The sequence below is a fragment of the Arachis ipaensis genome, chromosome B1 (genome assembly GCF_059453495.1).
Source record: "Arachis ipaensis isolate K30076 ecotype BB chromosome B1, ASM5945349v1, whole genome shotgun sequence".
NCBI classification, from domain to species: domain Eukaryota; kingdom Viridiplantae; phylum Streptophyta; class Magnoliopsida; order Fabales; family Fabaceae; genus Arachis; species Arachis ipaensis.
Window position 1 is genome coordinate 130,809,351 of NC_142436.1, and position 22,594 is coordinate 130,831,944.

At 34.4% G+C, this 22,594-nt stretch overlaps 1 protein-coding gene across 1 annotated transcript; it reads left to right on the forward strand.

Annotated features, from left to right (window-relative positions):
* The first annotated feature begins 12,872 nt into the window (after positions 1-12,872).
* Positions 12,873-16,951, forward strand: HSP101 (heat shock protein 101). Its single transcript, XM_016337901.3, has 7 exons — positions 12,873-13,254; positions 13,557-14,716; positions 14,813-14,994; positions 15,086-15,708; positions 15,789-16,068; positions 16,167-16,364; positions 16,455-16,951. The coding sequence occupies exons 2-7, from the start codon at positions 13,567-13,569 to the stop codon at positions 16,752-16,754; spliced, it is 2,733 nt and encodes a 910-aa protein (XP_016193387.1). The 5' UTR covers positions 12,873-13,254; positions 13,557-13,566; the 3' UTR covers positions 16,755-16,951.
* The last annotated feature ends 5,643 nt before the right edge of the window (positions 16,952-22,594 follow it).

Genomic DNA, 22,594 nt, shown 5'->3' on the forward strand with positions numbered 1-22,594 from the left:
GTTGGTGCAAGATTTATTATATGTGAATTTATGTTTGATGATGAGGAGGATGATATGGAGTGTTGGAATGTGTAATATATGAATTATGATGATAATATGATGAGTATTGGTGTTGTTTATGATTATGGTGATTGATGAATTATGATGTTGTTGTTAGTGAATGCTGTTGATTATGGAGATTGAGATTGAATAATGATAATTATGAGGATTTATGGTGAGATATGATGAATGATGTTTATGATGAGTAAATTATGCAAATTATTGATGATTGAGATCTTGAGTTGGGAATTATGGATTTGTGTTGATTTATGGTGGAAAGATTGAGTGAATTAGGTGTGAAAGTGATGGAAGTACAATGGAATGGTAAGGTATAGTGTGTGGTAGTGTTTTATGATGTTTGGATATGTTTTGGTTATGGAATTTGAAAATTAGACAACTTTGATGTTTTGTGTAAAACTTGATTTTTGGTGAACTTTGGCGGATCATAACTTGAGCCTTAGTTTTCAAAATTGATTGGTTTTTATCTTAAATTAAAGATGATTTCAAGAGCTTTAAAATAATATAAAGTTTGAGGAAAATAGAGCTTTGTAGAGGAAGTTATGAACGTTTAAAGTTTGGTGTTTAAAATTGAAAATTTTGCAACTTGACATTTTTCTGCAAACTGAGGTGCATGCGTACGCGGGCACCCCTATACGCGGACGTGCACCTCTGCCAGGCATTCTTGCATATGCGGCCTATTCATGCGTACGCGGTATGGTCCAAAACTTGTTGTGTGCGTACGCACAGAGGGGCGTGCGTACGCACAGATGCTGTTTTACTTGGCGTGCGTACGCACATCCCTTATTTTGCTGAAAAATGGTTTTTCTTTTGCTTTCAAGGGTTCTCTAGCCTTTCAAACTTCTTTATATACTGTTTAAATTACTAACTAGTAATTAGACCTTAAGACTAACAGAGATGGGTTAGTGAGCTAAATTGGTAATTTATGTATGAGTTAGAAGACGGTGACTTAGGCTTGGTATGCCAGTTGGGTGGATTTGTCTTGTGAACTAATGGGGAGCCGGATTGATGATGAACTGGAGATATTGGTGATGGATGATGAGATTGGAACTTGAAATTGAATGATTATGATTAATGGAATGAGTATGAACGGAAGTTTGCTATGAGCAGTGGCCTTTAAGATGGACTATGTGATTGTGACATGCATTATTCTCCATCGTAGAGACTGTGGCAGTCTCCTACTCACATGACATGCATTGTTTTGGTAAGTCGCTATGCGCCTTGGGCAAGGGTTGTGGCAGTCTCCCGTTTGTCGAGGTAGCGGTACCGGCGTAGGATTTGTGGCAGTCTCCCGCCTACGTTGAGATGTAAGGTTTGAAGCTGGGTTTCCATTCACATTCTCTTTGGTTGCAAGGTAGTAGGGTACTAACCCACGGAATCATGCGGCATCCAGAGGAAGGTGGTAGGACATTCTCCCTCGGAACGTTTTCCTCTGAAAGGAGAAGGTGGTAGGGCACTCATCTCTCGGAATTATTCCTCCTGAGTATGCGCAATAGAGAGACTAATCCGTGAGTTACCGACCGGATTTTGTGTCCGGTTTGGCACTATAATCGACATGTGATATCACAGCCAATAGGATAGGCATTCATCATATGCATCTCTTATGTGCTTGTTTGCTTTGATTACTTGCAGTTTGCCTAAATATATAATATGCCTACTTGCTCCTTGAATTACTTGCTATACCTGAATATTACCTATGTATTACTTATTTGCATATACTTGTGATTGTCTGGCATTTACGAGGATCGGAAGGTGGTGGTGATGGGATCGCACGAGGGTTAGGATGATGAAGGTTGTGGGATACAGCGGTGTGATTAGTATTAGTTAGAAATTCCCTAAATTTAGATAACCCTATTTACGGTTTATGGTTTAATTTAATTATCTCGTTAAGCTTGAATCTCTGTTTGATGTGAAGTTCTATGATTGTCTTTAGCGTCCTGGGGCCTTACATCTTATGTATTGGTATTGTTACCATATTGAGAACCTCTGGTTCTCATACCATATATTGTTGTTATTTTTCAGATGCTGGTCGCAACCCACCATCGTGAGTTTGCGGACATGGTGACAGAGCAGAGAATGATCTTTCTTAGGTTTTATTCTACATTACTTTTGTTGTAGTATTCTCTCACCTTTTGTATATTTAACTTTGTTTCCTTAGAGGCTTTATTCCTGAAAACTTTGAGAGATATGTTGTTGCTGTTTTAAACTTCAAAATTATGTTGTATTCAATTTGGCTAGCCGACCTAAACTTCGCAGGCTGTGACTAGTCCTCTTTTTGTATATCATATATATATATATATATATATATATATATATATATATATATATATATATATATATATATATATATCTTGTTTACTTTAATTATTACCTTGTGTATATTGAAGCTACCTACAAGGTTTTATATATATTATGTCTTGTTCTGTCCGTGCCTATACGTTTAGTCATCGTGTGTGAACGCTTCGCGTTTTGTAATTCCGCTTTATGCGACTTTGAGCTTTATTCCTTCATCAAGATTCTAGTTATATGAATTATTGGATATATATTATATATTATAAGCTTTAGAACTGTCATGGCACTTTGTTATCCCTTGCTTTACGGCTAGAGGTAAGGCTTAGGGTAACGAGGTGTTACATAAATAAGATTCATGATCTCTTTCTCAATGATGGTGTGTGGCAGACGTGTAACACCCTAACAATCAAATCCTTATATTCAAGTAAGTCAATGATAATAAGGTGGTACGACTCAAGGTGGAGTTAGAATACATATATAGTTAGAAAAAAAAATTTAAACGAGAAGCCTGAAGATGAGTAAAAGGAAATCATGAGCGTAAACACACATGTATGGAAGAATAGCGCGTTCAATTCGGAAGAACGAGGTAAAATGGAAACTTAAAGGAAGAATATAATAAAGACAGAATATATATATAAACATATGTATGATAGCCACTAGTCACGACCTGCGAAGTTTAAGTCGGCTAGGGTTACAACATAATAAAATAGTTGATAACAGATCTTATCTCTCCCAAAATACATCAAAGCCTCTATAGGCAAGGTTTCAGAAGAAAATATATACATATACATCATCAAAGTTTTCGAAAATAAGGGGGAGAGATTCTAAACAAAATACAAAACAGAATTCAAAAGAAACTTCGCCGTCTTCCAGACGAACTCCAGCTCATTGCGAAGCACCAGGACCTGCATATCAAAAACAAGGAATATATACGGAATGAGAACCCCCGACCCATGGGTTTTCAGTACGGTAAAAATGCCAAATAAATACAATATAAGGTAACAGGAACTCTCTAAGCAATCTTAATCTCCCATACAACAATCTTTCCATCCTAGATTCTCACTAAGTCGTAATTAGACAACTATCATGAAGGATTCTAGTCTAATTCACTTTTATCATTGTCTTCACAACTCTCCAAACTCAAAATAGAACAACACTTAGCATCAAGTGACACCTGCATGAGGGACCTCTCAGATATTCAAACACAAGCAAGACGAACAAGTAATACACAAGTGAATTCAGGTAAAGCAATTAGCATATAGTCACTTAATATACATAATTAAACAAGCCAAGACAAGTAGCAATCCCAAACAATTCAATCAAAGGCAAATGATGTATGCTTTCCCTATGACCTATGATATCATCTGTCAGTTATACAGCCAAGCCTAACATGTCTGATAGTGAACCTTGGACAGTCCCTACGTGCGCGCATCCCTGAGCTCATAATCATATATCAATATCATGGGAGAACATCCGGGAAGGTCTAAGAGTGTGTTTGTTTGAAGTGAAAATGGGAGGAAGGAAAAGGGAGGGAAAGAAATAGGAAGGAAAATAGTTATTTTCCTTTGTTTGGTTGATGAGAGAAATGGGAGAAGAAGGAAATGGATGAAAAAATATTGGTGGGACCCACCAATTTTTTTTCCTCCAATAATGGAAAGAAAATGGAGAGAAAACTAAATCTCTCTCTACTTCCAATATTACCCCTTTATTATATAATTTATAATATAAGGGTAAAATTATCTTTTTATAATATTTCTTTCCTTCTTATTTTCCTTTCATCCAAACACATCTAAGGAAAATAAAAATCCACTCAATTTCTTTCCTTTTCTTTCTTTCCTTTCTATTTTCTTCCTCTCTATTTTTTTCCTTCCAACCAAACATAGCCTAAGTGTTCGGCCACATCTTGTGATGGATGGACAACATTCTAATTGTGAGCAAGCAAGATAAAACCACAATCCTTGCGTCTACCACAAAAGCTCAAACATCAACTGGGAGCAAGCAGGACAAAACCACAATTCTTGCGTCTACCCCAGGATCTCAAACATCAACTGGGAGCAAGTGATGCGTGAGCATCTTTTCTATCTTTTCCTAGTGAATTTGCATTTAAATTGTTGAGTTTAATCAAGAATTAATTATCTTTTAGCCACTATAGATGCTACTTTGAGTCTTGTGCAATTCTATTTATTTTAGGTAGTATTCAGCTGGATTTGATGGAGTTTCTGCAGAAGAAGAGATGAAGGCGAATGATGTTGTCAACCCTGACCTCTCTGCACTCAAACCTGAATAACTCGAGCTACAAGGGTCCAATGGACATGATTTTAGTGGCGTTGGAAAGCTAACTTTTAGAGCTTTCCAACGATATATAATAGTCCATACTTCTTCTCCGAACTCACTGCCAAGGCTGCGCCTAACTTGAGATTTCTCAAGTTAGGTGCACTAAAGCCCAAGTTAGGCGTGGATCCTAGTGAAGCCAAGTGGTCCCCATCCATCAATTGAAGATTTGCTGATTGCTATAATTAATTCTAATTTAAATTCAAAGTTTAAAAATAGGAAAAGATATTATTTTTTAGTTTTAGAAGATAGATTTTAAATTTATTAGGATTAGATATAAATAGGGGGATTCCAGCTCAACATTATATCACCCCCGAACACAACATCATTCCAGACTACCAAAATACATTTTATTAGAATCCTTATTTTCTACTCTGAACCATGAGCAACTAATCCTCCATTGTTAAGGTTAGGAGCTCTGTCTATTTGTATGGATTGATTTTTATTGCTTTTTCTATTTTAATTCATGTCTGAATTTATAATTTAAGAATTGTTTTCTCTCTTTATCTTATGAATTTGGGTGGAACGGAAGTATGACCCTCTTTCTATTTGAGTTCTTGTATAACTTGGAAAAGCTCTTTACTTGAACAACAGCTTGAAAACATATTCTCCTAAATTTTAATTATCTGGATTTAACGGGATACGTGACATATAATTCTTTTATTTTCGGGTAATTAGAGTTTTTGTGGCATATAAACTGGAATTTGATCATGTAGCTTCTAATTGGAATTAATTGACTAAGGAATTGGCAGTTGATGAATTTTAGAGGAGACTAGGAAGGTCTAAGGAATTAGGGTCTAGTCACAAATAGTTTGCCATGAATTAAATCTTGCATGATTAAAATAGTTAATAAGAAAAGTCAATCCAGAAAATAGATAACTCTGAAGCCTTAACTGTTTTCCCATATATATTTCACAACTCATTTGCTGCTTGCTTTCTGAAATTCTTAATTTACTGTTTAATGCTTTTGAACTTCCAAACACTATTTTCTGTTTGTCTAACTAATCCTATCAAACACTATTTTTGCTTAATCCATCAATCCTTGTGGGATCGACCCTTACTCATGTAAGATATTACTTGGTACGACCCGGTGCACTTTCCGGTAAGTCTGTGGGTTATAAAATCCGCACCAAGTTTTTGGCGCCATTGCCGGGGATTGACTGTGATTAACAACTATTAGTTGTTTGATTGCTTAGATTAGGCGTTTTGGTTTTAATTTTATTTAAATTTCGTTTTATTATTTTCGAAAAAAAAACAAAAAAAAATATAAATAATTAATATTATTTTTTTTTCTTTATAAATATTTTTTTCTTTTAGTTAGTTTTATTTTAGCATCATTAATTTTTATTTTTCAATTTTTTTCTTTATTTTGTTTTTCTCGTTTTCGTTTCCCACCCTGTACCCGTTTTAATTTTTTTTTTTACTTCTTTTAACTTTTGAAATTTTTTTTAGAGCCTTAGTCCGTTTGTTTTTTTTTACTTTTCTTTTTAATTTTAATTTCTTTTATTTTCATTCTGTTTTTTTCATTATTTTTTTTCTCTTTTTTCTTTTTATATTTTATTAGTTTATTTTATTTCTGTTTTTAATTTAAAAAAAGAATATTTTAAATAAATAAATAAATAGCATTAATATTTTTTTCTTAATTTCTGAAATTAAGTTTGGTGTTTCCTAGTTAGTTTTATTTTTTAGAATTCTGTTCTTTCTTCTTTGCTTTCCTGTTTACCACATGATGCGTTAAATCTTATTTGGTGTTTTGTGCTAAGGAAAAATAATGGAGAGAGATCATATGGGTTACTACTCACACCCGAGTAGTGATTTATATCATTATGAATGAGGGAACTACCCAAATTTTGGTTGGCAAGGTCAAAATCAAGACACTTCAGTGCTCCATGTTCCAACTATCAAGAGCCACCACCTCCCTATTCATATCAAGAACCACCATCTCCATATACATACCAAGGACCATCATTTTTCTACTCATATCAAGAGCCACCATCTACTTATTCTTACCAAGAACCATCCTCTTTTTACTCTTATCAAGAATCATCATCTCCTTCTTATTCTTATCAAGAACCATCACCTCCTCCTTATTCATCTCAAATACCATCAGATCTTGAGTTTCTCATGAAAGAATTCTTACATGATATAAAGACGAGTGTCAAAAATGTAGAGAAATATGTGCATTCGATTATCAAGTCACAGGAAGAGGAGCAAGCAAATTCCTTTCCAAGAGATATAATGCAAGATCCTGTGGAAAAAACTGAGGAAATCAATCGAAGGAGTTTATACTCTAGTGAATTAGAGAATTTTTCACCCTCACACATGGAAGAAGAGGAAGATGCAAAAACAAAGGAGGAAGATGCACCAACAAAAGAGGTTGTAAGGGATGAAAACAATTATGGGAATTTAAACTCCAATGAAGCACAGAGTGACATAGAGGGTGAGTTGATTGAACCACCAATTCAAGAAGTTCTTGATGAAGGGTACACTCTAACCATCACACAACACCCAAATTCTGAAATCAAAGAAGTGGAGGCAACCAAGAAAAGCACTGAAAAGGGGATTGTGACCAAGAAACAGAAGAAAATATCTATGAAGAAGAAAAGGTCAGCAAAAAGCAATTCAACCTCTACCCCAACAAGCAAGGTAAATCAAGCTAATCACAATAAAAGGAAGCTTGTTTGGAGGACTTTATATCAGGGGCACTAATTTTCACCTCTCCCCCCTTGGAGACATTTCTTTTAACCAACTGGAAGAAGAGGAAGAAACTTCAATAATCAAGCGTCAAGCTAGTGATATTAAAGAATCGCTTGTCGGGAGGCAACCCGATAATTTCGTATCCTTAACTATTTTTCGTAGTAGTGGTTTTCTTATTTATTTGATTTTTATTGAATTTTTACTGTTTTTCTTTCATTTTACGTGTATTTTGATCATGCAGCTATTTTAGAACAGGAATCGAACACTTCGAAAAAATTTTGCCTATCTCCAAATTCAACATGGAAGAGTTAAAAAAAGAAAAAAAAGAAAAAGAGAGCAACCCATGCCCCTGATTCTCTTTCCTTCTGCCCGTAACCCCGGCACCCATCACTTCCAATTCACGTGACCAACTCCCTCCCCAATTCCCATGACCACCCCACCTACCCCTCATTCATATTCTTCCATTCCCTTCCCATACACGTACCCCCCTCTCTTATATATATATAGGAAACATTTCAAGTGCACTGGAGAGTACCGGTGCACCAGTTGTTTTAACCGTTGATTTTAATTAATATATATTATATATATTTTTTATAATTCCGATCAACGATTAAAACAATTGAAGCACCGATACTCCCGATGCACCTAAAATGTTTCCATATATATATATATCCCTTCAACGTCCTCCGCACCTTTCCTATATACAGATATACGTTTCTCTTCTCCCCCCTCTCTAACACACACACATACACACACACACACACACACACATATATATATATATATATATATATATATATATATATATATATATATATATATATATATATACACGTTTCCCCCCTCCCCCTGCCATTTTATATATATAAAAATAAATACAATAAATAAATAATTATATATATATAAAAAATAAAAAAAAAACAAAAAAGTAAAAAAATAAAAAAAAATTAATTTTTATCTTTCTTGTCTTTTTTATTTTTTCTTTTAGATTAATATTTGTTTTTACTCCTCCGTATGTCTTTTTATGTCTCTCTCTGTTTTTAGTTCTTCTTTGCTTGAGGACAATCAAACCTTTAAGTTTGGTGTTGACGCTTCACTTATGGGTTTTCTTTTTATGGCACTAAGGGAGGTGAATCATCTTCACAAAAGAGCACAACCTGAAGAATAAAACGACCGCTCGGATAACTAAGGTAGTTGAGTTTCTTTCATTTTTTATTCCTTTCCGCTTTTATTATGTTATGTTCCGGTTTCCTGCTACTTTGTTTTGTTTATTGCATGATCCTTATTAGTAGATTCATAGGTTCTAGTTTAATTTTCTGTTAAGTGCTTTAATTCTGAAAGATGTCTCATATATTGCTCACTGAGCTTAAAATCAAAAAGAAAGAAGAACAGATGTAGTGCATAAGAATTTGAGTTTAATTTTTAGAGTAGTCTCATTTACTTAGATGTGGTGACAATACTTTTTATTTTCTGAATGAATGCTTGAACAGTGCATATTTTTTATAGTGAAGTTTATGAATGTTAAAATTGTTGGCTCTTGAAAGAATGATGAAAAAAAAGAGAAATATTGATAATCTAAAAAATCATAAAATTGATTCTTGAAGCAAGAAAAAGCAGTGAAAAACACAAAGCCGGACGATACAAAAAAAATCAGAAAAAAGCCAATAACCCTTTAAACCAAAAGGCAAAGGGTAAAAAGGATCCAAGGCTTTGAGCATTAATGGAGAGGAGGGCCCAAAGGAATAAAATCCTGGCCTAAGCGGCTAAATCAAGCTGTCCCTAACCATGTGCTTGTGGCGGGAAGGTGTCAAGTGAAAAGCTTGAGACTGAGCGGTTAAAGTCGTGATCCAAAGCAAAAAGAGTGTGCTTAAGAACTCTGGGCACCTCTAACTGGAGACTCTAGCAAAGCTGAGTCACAATTTGAAAAGGTTCACCCAGTTATGTGTCTGTGGCATTTATGTATCCGGTGGTAATACTGGAAAACAAAATGCTTAGGGTCACGGCCAAGACTCATAAAGTAACTGTGTTCAAGAATCAAAATACTGAATTAGGAGAATCAATAACACTATATGAATTCTGAGTTCCTATGGATGCCAATCATTCTGAACTTCAAAGGATAAAGTGAGATGCCAAAACTATTCAGGATTGCAGTTGTAAACCCCACTATAAGAAGAGACATGAGCTTAATCGAACTCTCATTCTCATGCAAATTCACTTCCTAAGCTTATATTAGTTTTGGTTGCTTGAGGACAAGCAACAATTCAAGTTTGGTGTTGTGATGCGTGAGCATCTTTCCTATCTTTTCCTAGTGAATTTGCATTTAAATTGTTGAGTTTAATCAAGAATTGATTATCTTTTAGCCACTATGGATGCTACTTTGAGTCTTGTGCAATTCTATTTATTTTAGGTAGCATTCAGCTGGATTTGATGGAGTTTCTGCCGAAGAAGAGATGAAGGCGAATGATGCTGTCAACCCTGACCTCTCTGCACTCAAACCTGAATAACTCGAGCTACAGAGGTCCAATAGACGTGATTCCAGTGGCGTTGGAAAGCTAACTTCTAGAGCTTTCTAACGATATATAATAGTCCATACTTCTTCTCTGAACTCACTGCCAAGACTGCGCCTAACTTGAGATTTCTCAAGTTAGGTGCAAGACACAACAACAATACGCGAGATTGGTCCTGTCCACTTCAAGTTAGGTGCACTAAAGCCCAAGTTAGGCGTGGATCCTAGTGAAGCCAAGTGGTCCCCATCCATCAATTGAAGATTTGCTGATTGCTATAATTAATTCTAATTTAAATTCAAAGTTTAAAAATAGGAAAAGATATTATTTTTTAGTTTTAGAAGATAGATTTTAAATTTATTAGGATTAGATATAAATAGGGGGATTCCAGCTCAACATTATATCACCCCCGAACACAACATCATTCCAGACTACCAAAATACATTTTATTAGAATCCTTATTTTCTACTCTGAACCATGAGCAACTAATCCTCCATTGTTAAGGTTAGGAGCTCTGTCTATTTGTATGGATTGATTTTTATTGCTTTTTCTATTTTAATTCATGTCTGGATTTATAATTTAAGAATTGTTTTCGCTCTTTATCTTATGAATTTGGGTGGAACGGAAGTATGACCCTCTTTCTATTTGAGTTCTTGTATAACTTGGAAAAGCTCTTTACTTGAACAACAGCTTGAAAACATATTCTCCTAAATTTTAATTATCTGGATTTAACGGGATACGTGACATATAATTCTTTTATTTTCGGGTAATTAGAGTTTTTGTGGCATATAAACTGGAATTTGATCATGTAGCTTCTAATTGGAATTAATTGACTAAGGAATTGGCAATTGATGAATTTTAGAGGAGACTAGGAAGGTCTAAGGAATTAGGGTCTAGTCACAAATAGTTTGCCATGAATTAAATCTTGCATGATTAAAATAGTTAATAAGAAAAGTCAATCCAGAAAATAGATAACTCTGAAGCCTTAACTGTTTTCCCATATATATTTCACAACTCATTTGCTGCTTGCTTTCTGAAATTCTTAATTTACTGTTTAATGCTTTTGAACTTTCAAACACTATTTTCTGTTTGTCTAACTAATCCTATCAAACACTATTGTTGCTTAATCCATCAATCCTCGTGGGATCGACCCCTTACTCACGTAAGGTATTACTTGGTACGACCCAGTGCACTTACCAGTAAGTCTGTGGGTTATAAAATTCGCACCAGCAAGCAGAACAAAATCACAATCCCTTCGTCTACCCTAGATGTATCATTCTCAATCGGGAGCAAGTGGGGCGAACCACATCCTTGCATCTGTTCCGGGAGCTTAAACCCTAACCCGGAGCAAGTGGAACAACGCCATTGCATCTACCCAGGCAGGTATATCTCAATCATAGTAAATTTCTTTATCAAATTCACCCTCAATATCATTTCACTTCATTCAAAATCATACTCAAACTCAATCATCGTTATCTCTCATTATCTTAATCATACTAATCATCCTCAATCAAAATCAATCATCATCCTTTAGCATTATCATAATCATCCTCATCATCTTCAATCAAAATCAATTATCATCATTTTTCCTTATCATAATCATCCTCATCATATCTCTCATTACATTTAATCTATCTTTTTCCAATTCATTGTCTCGCCTCATTAGATCTCATTCCTAATTCCTCTATCCTCTATTACACATTTACACTGGCTCTAGACTCATAACAGAATTTACAAAGGTTGAGAATACTAGAAGAATGGTTGAGAACTTAAAAATTCATTTTCAGCAAAATAGGATGGTCATGCGTACGCATGCCTTCCGCGTATGCATGAGTTCAAAATTTGGCAGAGTCGCGTACACGGACCATAGTCGCGTACGCGAGTACTCGGACAGAAGCATTGGCTCATGTACACGAGACATTTCCGTATACGTGCGAATTCAACATTTAACAGTGTCGTGTACGCATGCACCTTCTGTATACGCGAGAGTACTGGGCAAGATTTAAATATTTAAAATAACTACTATATTTATTTAGTGAAATCCAAAATATTAAAACTTTTAGTATATACTAGTTATTAAGATTCAACAATAATTTGAGTTCTACCATATAAATATTTTATATTAAAATATTAAGATTCAACAAGTGATTCGACAAATCGGTTTTTTAATTATTGAGTTCTACCATATAAATTAAACAATAATAAAAATGATAATTTTAAAAATTTAAAAGATTTAAATTTTAAAATAACTACTATATTATTTAGTGAGATTTAAAATATAAATTTTTTAATATATAATAAACAATAATTTGATAAATTCGTTTAAATAAAAAAAATTTACTATAAAAAATTACAATTTAAAAAAGTAAAATTTTAAAATACAAATGATAAAATAACTTTATAATAATTTAATTATTTTTATTATTTTATATAAAAAGAATTTTGTTTATTAAGGTCTAAAAATAATATTAAAATTAGTACTATCAAAAAATATTTTAAATTTAATATTATGAAAAAAAATTATATAAGAACTAATTTGGTTAATTTTTAAAATTTTAGGGATGAAAATGACTTACGTTTGAATTTTTAAGAATTATTTTAATTATAAATAACTTTTTTACAGATCAAGTGATATGTTATGTGTTAGGTGTCATTGACCTGACATATCAATCAATCATCTTGTAATATGTGACAATGACCTACTACATCATCATGTTATATGGTACGTCATAATCTAATTAATGGAATAACTAATTTGATTTATATTTTATTTTTTAAATTTTAATATGACTAAAAAAATTATTTGAGAATTAATTTAAAGGAGGAGTGATTACGAATTTGACTGTTAACTAAAAAAAACCCATCAAATTAACGAAATCCCAAGGCAGAAAACCGATTTTTGGGCACCAATAATAATTGAGTAAATGAATAACGAATTACTTACCAAAAAGGAAAAAAATAAATAACGAATTTGATGGAATTGTGGGAAAAAAAAGAGCGGAAAAATAGAAGAGAAGAGAATAGAATTGAGTGGAAGGGTCTAGTACTTTCTCCCGCTTTCATTAGGAAACGTCCAGAACCGTTCCGATTCATCTTCTCGCCTCAACAAATACTCATTTCTCTTCCCTCCTCTCACCGATTCACTTTGTTGGAAAACACAAACCAAGTTCTAAGCTAAACGCTTCCCAAAACCATCCTTCGTTTTTCTCTTTTCTAATTCCAAACATAACCAGACACTGTATACGCAAACGCAACTGTGAATATCTTCTTAGCTCAAACACAAACACAAAAACACCTGCATTCCGAATTTCCGATCAAGATACGTTCGCGCTCTCTAATTCTCAATACTCTTTCCTCATCTTCGGCGCTTAAGGTACGTATGGCTTGTCATTTTCGGATTTTCCTTCTTCTTCTGTTTCTTTTTCAAGGTTGCTCTGTTTTGCAGTTGGTTTTATTCTGGACTGAAATTTCGTTAATTCCTTATTTAGAATTATGCTGTATAACGTAGTTTTTTAATTTTATTTTTGAATTCATCGTATAATTGAAAGAGTAAGCGGAAGCGAAATGCCTTTGAAACATTGTAATTTGCATTCCGAGTACGTAATTGTAATCAATAATCAATGAGATTTTTTGTTTTTACCTTTTCTCAATTCCCCTGCAATGTATATTGTGCAGGTTGTTATAGATGAATCCTGAGAAGTTCACACACAAGACTAATGAGGCTCTTGCCAGCGCCCATGAGCTGGCAATGAATGCTGGCCATGCACAATTCACTCCCCTCCACATTGCCGCAGCACTGATCTCCGATCCCACTGGAATCTTCTTCCAAGCAATTTCTAGTGCCGGTGGCGAAGAATCGGCGCACGCTGCCGAGAGGGTATTCAACCAGGCATTGAAGAAGCTACCGTGCCAGTCACCTCCTCCTGATGAGATTCCTGGAAGCACCAGCCTCATCAAAGCAATAAGGAGGGCACAGGCGCTTCAGAAATCAAGGGGTGATACTCATTTGGCAGTTGATCACTTGATACTTGGGATTCTTGAAGATTCTCAAATTGGGGATTTGTTGAAAGAAGCTGGCGTTGCCACTGCTAGGATTAAATCGGAGGTGGAGAAGCTTAGAGGGAAGGAAGGGAGGAAAGTTGAGAGTGCCTCAGGGGACACGACATTTCAGGCACTGAAAACTTATGGTAGGGATCTTGTTGAGCAAGCTGGGAAGCTTGATCCTGTCATTGGCCGCGACGAGGAGATAAGAAGGGTTGTGAGGATTTTGTCCCGGAGGACGAAGAACAACCCGGTTCTCATTGGTGAGCCTGGAGTTGGGAAAACTGCTGTAGTGGAAGGATTGGCTCAGAGGATAGTGAGGGGTGATGTTCCTAGCAATCTTGCTGATGTCAGGCTTATTGCATTGGATATGGGGGCGTTGGTTGCCGGCGCAAAGTATAGGGGGGAATTTGAGGAGAGATTGAAGGCTGTTTTGAAAGAAGTGGAGGAGGCTCAGGGGAAGGTTATTCTCTTCATTGATGAGATTCATCTTGTTCTTGGGGCTGGTAGAACTGAAGGGTCAATGGATGCTGCAAACCTATTCAAACCAATGCTTGCTCGTGGCCAACTAAGGTGCATTGGTGCCACCACTCTTGAGGAGTACAGGAAGTATGTGGAGAAGGATGCAGCATTTGAAAGAAGATTCCAGCAGGTCTATGTGGCTGAACCCAGCGTGCCAGACACTATTAGCATTCTTCGTGGCCTAAAAGAGCGATACGAAGGTCATCATGGTGTTAGGATTCAGGATCGTGCGCTGGTTGTGGCAGCTCAATTGTCTAGTAGATACATCACGGGTATGTTTATTATTGTTATTTCAGTTTTGAATTGTTTCTGATTTGGATAATGTTTTTTTTTGGTGCTATATGCTTACAATGTCTATGCTTGTTTAGGGCGTCATCTTCCTGATAAGGCTATTGATTTGGTTGACGAGGCTTGCGCAAATGTGAGAGTTCAACTTGATAGCCAACCTGAGGAAATTGATAACCTTGAAAGGAAGAGAATGCAGCTTGAAGTTGAACTTCATGCCCTTGAGAAAGAGAAGGACAAAGCTAGCAAAGCTCGTCTTGTTGAAGTGAGTATTGGTTTTGCTGCATTGTTGAGTTTATCGTTTCATATTTGTATTCCTGATGGTTCTAAACTTCTGGTGTATGTGCTATGATCAGGTGAGAAAAGAACTTGATGACCTAAGAGACAAGCTCCAACCTTTGATGATGAAGTACAGAAAAGAGAAGGAGAGGGTGGATGAGATTAGAAGGCTCAAGCAGAAGCGTGAGGAGCTTCTTTATGCTCTCCAAGAGGCTGAGAGAAGATATGATCTAGCACGAGCTGCAGACCTTCGATATGGAGCAATTCAAGAAGTGGAAACTGCGATTCAACAGCTTGAAGGGAACACTGAGCAGAACATAATGTTAACGGAAACTGTTGGACCAGACCAGATAGCCGAGGTTGTGAGCCGCTGGACTGGCATACCAGTGACGAGGCTGGGCCAGAATGAGAAAGAGAGGCTGATTGGCCTTGCTGACAGGCTGCACACTAGAGTTGTGGGACAAGATCAAGCAGTTAATGCGGTTGCTGAGGCTGTATTGAGATCAAGAGCTGGACTGGGGAGACCTCAACAACCAACTGGCTCATTCCTGTTCTTGGGTCCAACAGGTGTAGGTAAAACGGAGCTTGCAAAGGCTCTTGCTGAACAGCTCTTTGATGATGAGAATCAGCTGGTGCGAATCGACATGTCTGAGTACATGGAGCAGCACTCAGTTTCGCGGTTGATTGGTGCACCACCAGGGTAAGCGCATTGCTGAATTCATGTTGATTGTCATGCCTCCTTTTAGTAATAAGACTTCGAAACTCACTCTGGTTTTTCAGGTATGTTGGACATGAGGAAGGAGGTCAGTTGACCGAAGCTGTGCGGCGACGACCATATAGCGTTGTACTCTTTGATGAGGTTGAGAAGGCACATACATCTGTGTTCAACACTCTCCTTCAGGTTCTAGATGACGGAAGGTTAACTGATGGCCAGGGCCGCACCGTGGACTTCAGAAACACCGTCATCATCATGACTTCAAACCTCGGTGCAGAACATCTCCTAAGTGGGCTTTCAGGAAAATGTACCATGCAAGTTGCTCGTGATAGAGTAATGCAGGAGGTACCCTATCACTCCTAAATACACATCTTACAAATGTTTATGTTCTACTTGCTATGACTTATGATACTGATTCTATATCTTCTTTTTGACACTCATAGGTAAGGAAGCACTTCAGGCCAGAATTGTTGAACAGACTTGATGAGATTGTGGTGTTTGATCCACTCTCACATGATCAACTGAGGAAGGTTGCAAGGCTTCAAATGAAAGATGTTGCTCTTCGTCTTGCTGAGAGGGGAATAGCCTTAGCAGTTACAGATGCAGCACTCGACTACATACTTGCCGAGAGCTATGATCCGGTGAGCATCAATTTCAACATATATTGATTTGTAAATTGATGTTTCTCATATTGATTTAGTAGTACTGAATGGTTTTTTGGTTACCTGTAGGTGTATGGTGCAAGACCAATAAGGAGGTGGCTTGAGAGGAAGGTGGTGACAGAGTTGTCAAGAATGCTTGTGAGGGAAGAAATTGATGAGAACTCAACAGTTTACATAGATGCTGGTACCAAGGGCAATGACTTAGCCTACCGTGTGGAGAAGAATGGAGGCGTTGTTAACCCCACAACTGGCCAGAAGTCAGATATTTTGATTCAGATACCCAATGGGCCAGCTTCTGATGCTGCTGCTCAGACCGTGAAGAAGATGAAGATTGAGGAGGTTGATGATGAGGATGAAATGGAAGAGTGAAAAGTGTATGACAATATTGTAGAGAGTATATACTATATAGGTCACTTTTTTGGACAACTACAAGTTTAAGGTTGTATAAGACTTCGAAATTTTCTTGTTTTTGTTAAATACTTGTCTTTGTCTGAATGGAATAAGGAATATTCAATTCCTTTTGTAATAACAGTTCTTGGCTATAAATCTACTTTAACTTTTTAACATCTTCCTTTTGTTGAGAGTTAAAGAATCTACTGTGTGTATGACGTGTGAATATTCTTTTTTTTTTTTTTTGACGTGGTCAGCGTGTTTATGATGTGTTAGATTCCTACTTCTGTTGTTATTTGAAATTTCTCCTCTTGAAGGATCAAGACCAAGTGTGACTTTAGAGCACCTCCAATGGTGAGTTCCTCTTTGACTTTTTTCTAACATATAGGAACTCTAACCATTGGAGGAGAAAAGGAGTGAGTTCCTGCACAAGGATCAAGGTAAGGGAGTCCCTCTAAGCAGGGACTCAAATTAACCAATAATAACTTGCCATTTGGTAAATTATTATAAAAAAATAATAATATAAAATCTGAAATAATTAAATAATTAAATAATAATTAAATTAGTAATAATTATAATAAAAATTATATTAAATAATTATATTTTTATTTAATTAATAATTTATATTAATTATTTAAATAATAATTAATTAAATAATTAATTAAATTAAATAATTAAATTTTTATTTAATTAATAATTTATATTAATTATTTATATTATAATTAATATTGAATATTATTTATATTATTATATTAAATTATAATTAATTAAATTTACTTACATTAAAAAATAAATTTAATTTTTATATCTTATAAAATAATTTTTAGTTGAGTTGGTTATTTTTATTTTTAAAATTTAAAATGCTAATGATATTATTAAAATTAGCAGTTGTAAACACAACTATAAATTAGTATAATCTCGAATTATATATTGTATATTATTATTATATATGAATTTATTTAATATTAATATCTTTTAATAATGAATTATTTTTAAATTTATAAATTTAAATAATATTATTAAAAAAATTTAATTATATTAATTTTAAGTATTTTAATTAATTAATTAAGTGGGACCACAATAGGGACTAAAGTTAGTTCCTCCTAATGGAGAAGAGAGAGATGCTTTGAGTTCCTATTTATTGTTTATAACGCAAAAGCTGATGTGGAGTTACTTTTTATGACAGGTGGGCCATAAACAGGAACTGGGATGAGTTCCCTACTGGAGATGGTCTTAAGCTCAACAAGAGTAGGAAACTATTACAATAGCTTAGACTCTGTTGGACGAAAACAATTTGGGATATATATATATATATATAGGTGGATATTACTATGAAGATTTTATTATTGTATTTATATGAAGATGTTTTTTTTTACCATTAAATGATGAAATGTATGGTTTGATTTTGATGTGTTATAAAAGTGTTAATTTTTTTAAAATATGACTAAACAAACAAAATACACTTTTAACACAAGAATCTTTATAAAAAGATATTTTTAACATCTTCATTTGAGTAGTTGTCATATATATATTGGTCATACAAACACACTCACACATCCACTCACAGACAATCACACACTAACCTAGCAACCGCTTCTAGGATTCGAACCTGTGGCGCTTTAGTTTGAGAAATACTTTTGCCACTACATTACCTTACCTGCCTCAGCTAGGAGCTGCACTTAGGTTCAAATCCTCAGTCAGAAATATAGAACCCATATTAATAGTTGTAGTGGGTGTGTGAGTGGATATGTTGTGTAATGTGTAAGACCAAAAAAAAAAACACTAATTATAGAGGACTCCATTTATCCGGACTATGATTCGGCTTGGGATCCAGCCTTTGCATTTGTTGTGGTCAGAGTTTACACTTGGGCTCTGATTACTGGTTGCATGTAAAGATTTAAGACCAAAAACGTGTAAAGAAGTTTACAGCAGGGATCTTTTTCCCTTACCTATTAAGTCGGTTTCATTCCACACTTACACTAGTTAATGAAGTCAATTAATTTACTTATATAACTTGAAATATATTTAAGAATGAGGGTGTGCTAACTGCTAAGTAGTCAAGTTCAGATGCAACTCCTTCCGTATAAGGTGGTGGAATTTTGGGGTGTATGTGAAGAAAATATTAAGTAATTTTTTTTCTTTTTATAAAATAACAATTTGGAAGCAATGATCCCTGTAATTAATCTATCACAAGCTACAGATAACACCATATTAATGCTTAAATATTGTTTAGACTGTTTATATTTGTGATAAATATCAATTTAGTATTTAAAAGATTGTAATGATAAAATAATATCTAAATAATGTTATTGACAAAATGATTCTTAAAAGATTTTAAAAATTAGTAAGTATATCTCTGATTTTGTTGGCGTATATCTATAATGAGAATGGTGCTGAAGTAGCCATCCTATTTTGATGATATGAAATTTTTTTTAGCTAATTACTGAATTTGAATTTTATAATTAATTTAACAGTGATACAAGCTGGAAAAATCTCCAATTCTTTTGTTTTGAACCTTAAATTGTTAATTTGCAATATGAGTTGTCCCAAACTGATAAAAAAGAAGATGAATTTGATTCGAGCTCGTACAAATTTGTTGTAGGGAGAAGTTACCTATCGATGGACGTTTTCGAAGGGGAGGAAAAATCAAAGCATGCGAGGAAAACGTACAACGAAATATGTTTTTGTCGTCTCGTTGAAATAAAAATCTACTAGCAATCCTGAAAAATAATTTCTGCGATGCCCTATATAAAAGGTAAGTTGTGGAATACATTTTCTCTAATAAATCCATTCTTATGTTCTTTCTCTCATCTGTGAATGCATTCTCTTTGGGTAGAGCAAAGAAATGTGGTGCGGTATTTTTAGTGGTTGGATGAGATTCAAGAGTATTCTGTGGAGGAAGGATCTTCAGGGAACAACAAAATGGTAGGCAACGCAGATTCAAAGAAGAAAAGCAAAATCTAAGACAAGTGTAGAGATGCTATGGAGATTGAAAAGATGATAATGGTGCTGCGTCTGCTGAATGAAATTAATGAGCACTTTAGGAGGATCTTGGTACTTTTGGGGTTCATTTATACTATGGTTGGATTAAGTGCGGCTGTAAATCTTTTTTATTTGGCTAAGTAGGTAGATTTTTATATGTTGGAGTTCAGGGATAGCATAATTTAGAGCTTTTGCATTGTTCAAAAGAAATATAATAAAGATGCAGTGCATTTTATCATGAATGAGTGACGATGTCTTTAGATTTGTGAATGAGTTATGACCAAGCTAAATATATCAAAGTGCTGTCTTAAAAATTAGTAAAAATTGGCAGACAATCTGCTACACACCAAATCTTAAAGAGCTAAAGTTCAAAGTTTCAACATACATAAGACCACAATAGTTGTTCTTATGAAAACATAACATCCAAAACACAAATAAGAGATACAAACTTAAAACATCCAAAATACAAATGTTAAGAGTTAAACTCATAGTTGTCAGAACCGAACCGGTGATCGAACCGGTCAGGTTATTGGGTTACTGGGTTACTGGTTCAACCGTTGGGTCACTGGTTGAACCGATAGAACCGGTCATACATAAATAAAAAATATAAAATAATAAAAAATTGAATAAAGTGACAATTAGTTCTTTAAAATTTTTGACTTCAGATTAATTAGCCATTGAAAAAAAATAAAGTACCAATTTAGCCATTCAAGATAGTAAACGATGAACACATTATGTCCCTCCATTAATTTATCATGTGAAATTTAATGGTGATATTTATATGTCCTTACTAATTAGTCCTAAGTCGAAATCTTCGAAAACCTACTAATTCAATATTCTAAAAAATTTAAAATAAATATCTTTACTAATATTTTAATAATTTTATAAATTCTAAAGAATTAAAAAAAAATTGAATATAAAACTAAATATGAAATAATCCAGTTGTGTTTGTATATAATATATAAATTAATTAGCATAAGAATTACAAGTGAATACCCCAGTTTGGTGGCGTTTCTTAATGGAACTTCCAAAGGAGACCTGGGTTTGACACTCCCTTAATGCATTTTTGGATATTGGGAGCACCATAGGACCGGCCGGTTCACAAATTATATCGAACCGGTCAGTTTTGACCGGTTTCGTCCAGTTTGTGTCGAACCGCTCGATTTTAAACGGTTTGAATTCTTCTTCAGTTCAAAGTTCTAACCGAATCGACCAGACCACTAGTTCATCGGTTTTTCGGTCGAACCGGCCGGTTCGGTCCGGTTCTTACAACTATGGTTAAACTCCATATCTAAAACACATTATAAACAAAAAATCACCCAGCTGCATAATATCCCTTATCAATTTTACTTGTCAATGTTAAAAGGCTTTGTTGGAGGTGAACTAACTTTTTTCGTCCTCAAAGATGAGATTGGCATAAACCCCATAAATCTGTTCTAAGTGACCTAGATTGTCGTTGCCATGATTTTCTTGTCACACTTGGTGGCCTAAATGAAGATGAAGCTTGGGCTTAAATATTAAGCCTTGCTGTTGGGCCTTATATCATTGGTCTAAGTCCACTATTTGGGACCGCAACACTCAGATCTAGTTAAAATCGGAGGTGCAGACCCACTAGGCGAAAGTGGTGGTGCAACTGCTGCATTTGGTGTGGAGCTGGTTGGTGGTCTCAAATTTATTGCCATCCTTTCTCTTTTTCTCATTTGAATAGGTCTCCATTGTGAGTTTGTGATGAACATAATCTTCAGACCTCTCATTCTTTTTTTGGATTGCTACAATTCTATGAAAATAATGAACTCCAATCAACTGCCACTTTTTACATGAACAGATCCTCTCCCTTGTATTTATTCTCATCTTATGTTTTTTACTTTTTTACTTCAAATTAGTTATGCTCATCATCATCCACCCACTGTGTTTTTCAGTGATTAACTTGCCTCTTCTCTTTTTTCAGCCTATTTACTTGTATAGGGGTTAGTTTGCCAGTATTACTGCATCTTTGTGTGTAGTCATGGTCTTCATGATATAAAACTTCAGTTTCTCAAGCATTGTAAGTATACTCTTTCCTCGCACACTTACAATGGTTGAGTTGAATGACTCACAGCTATTGCTTATTAGGTTATCCACTTTTGGCCCTTCTAAAAATTTTGACTTTGACTAAATTGCTTGATCAAATTTTGATAAATACTCTCACATTTTTATTGATCCTTTTCACATTAGTCATAGCATTATTGAACTCTTGATCAGTAATTACCTTGGCATATTGCTACAAATAAAAGATACATACTTGTGTGTTTTTAAACAAATTGTTTTAAAATTGAATTAAATTAAAATGAATTAAATTGTGAATAATTAATTATTGCGTTTGAGATAAATCATATAAATAAAAACTGAATTGATTTAGAATTTAATGTTTATATTTGTATTGTAAATTAAGTGAGAATTAAATTAATTTTAGTTTAAAATTATATATTTTTTTTCCTTTACTCTCCAATTATATTATACAATCTATTACTACCTCTCTCTAGACTATTTTCTTTACACTAATATGTAAAAGACAAATTAAAACCATGACATTTTTAAATCAAATTATTTTTTATTTATTTCCTAATAATTGAAAAAATTGATTTACAAATCAAATTAATTAATTTTAATTTAAAAAATTTCCAAATACACAATATAAAAAAAACTATTAAATTTAGCAGCTCTTGGTTCGCCCCTTTTCTTCTTTCTCCAAAAAAAACTTTTAAATACGAATGGAAGTAATGAAAAGTTATTTGAATCACTAATGAAAGAATTTTAGATAGAATATTTTGCGGTAGAAATAAGGAGAAAAGAGACTT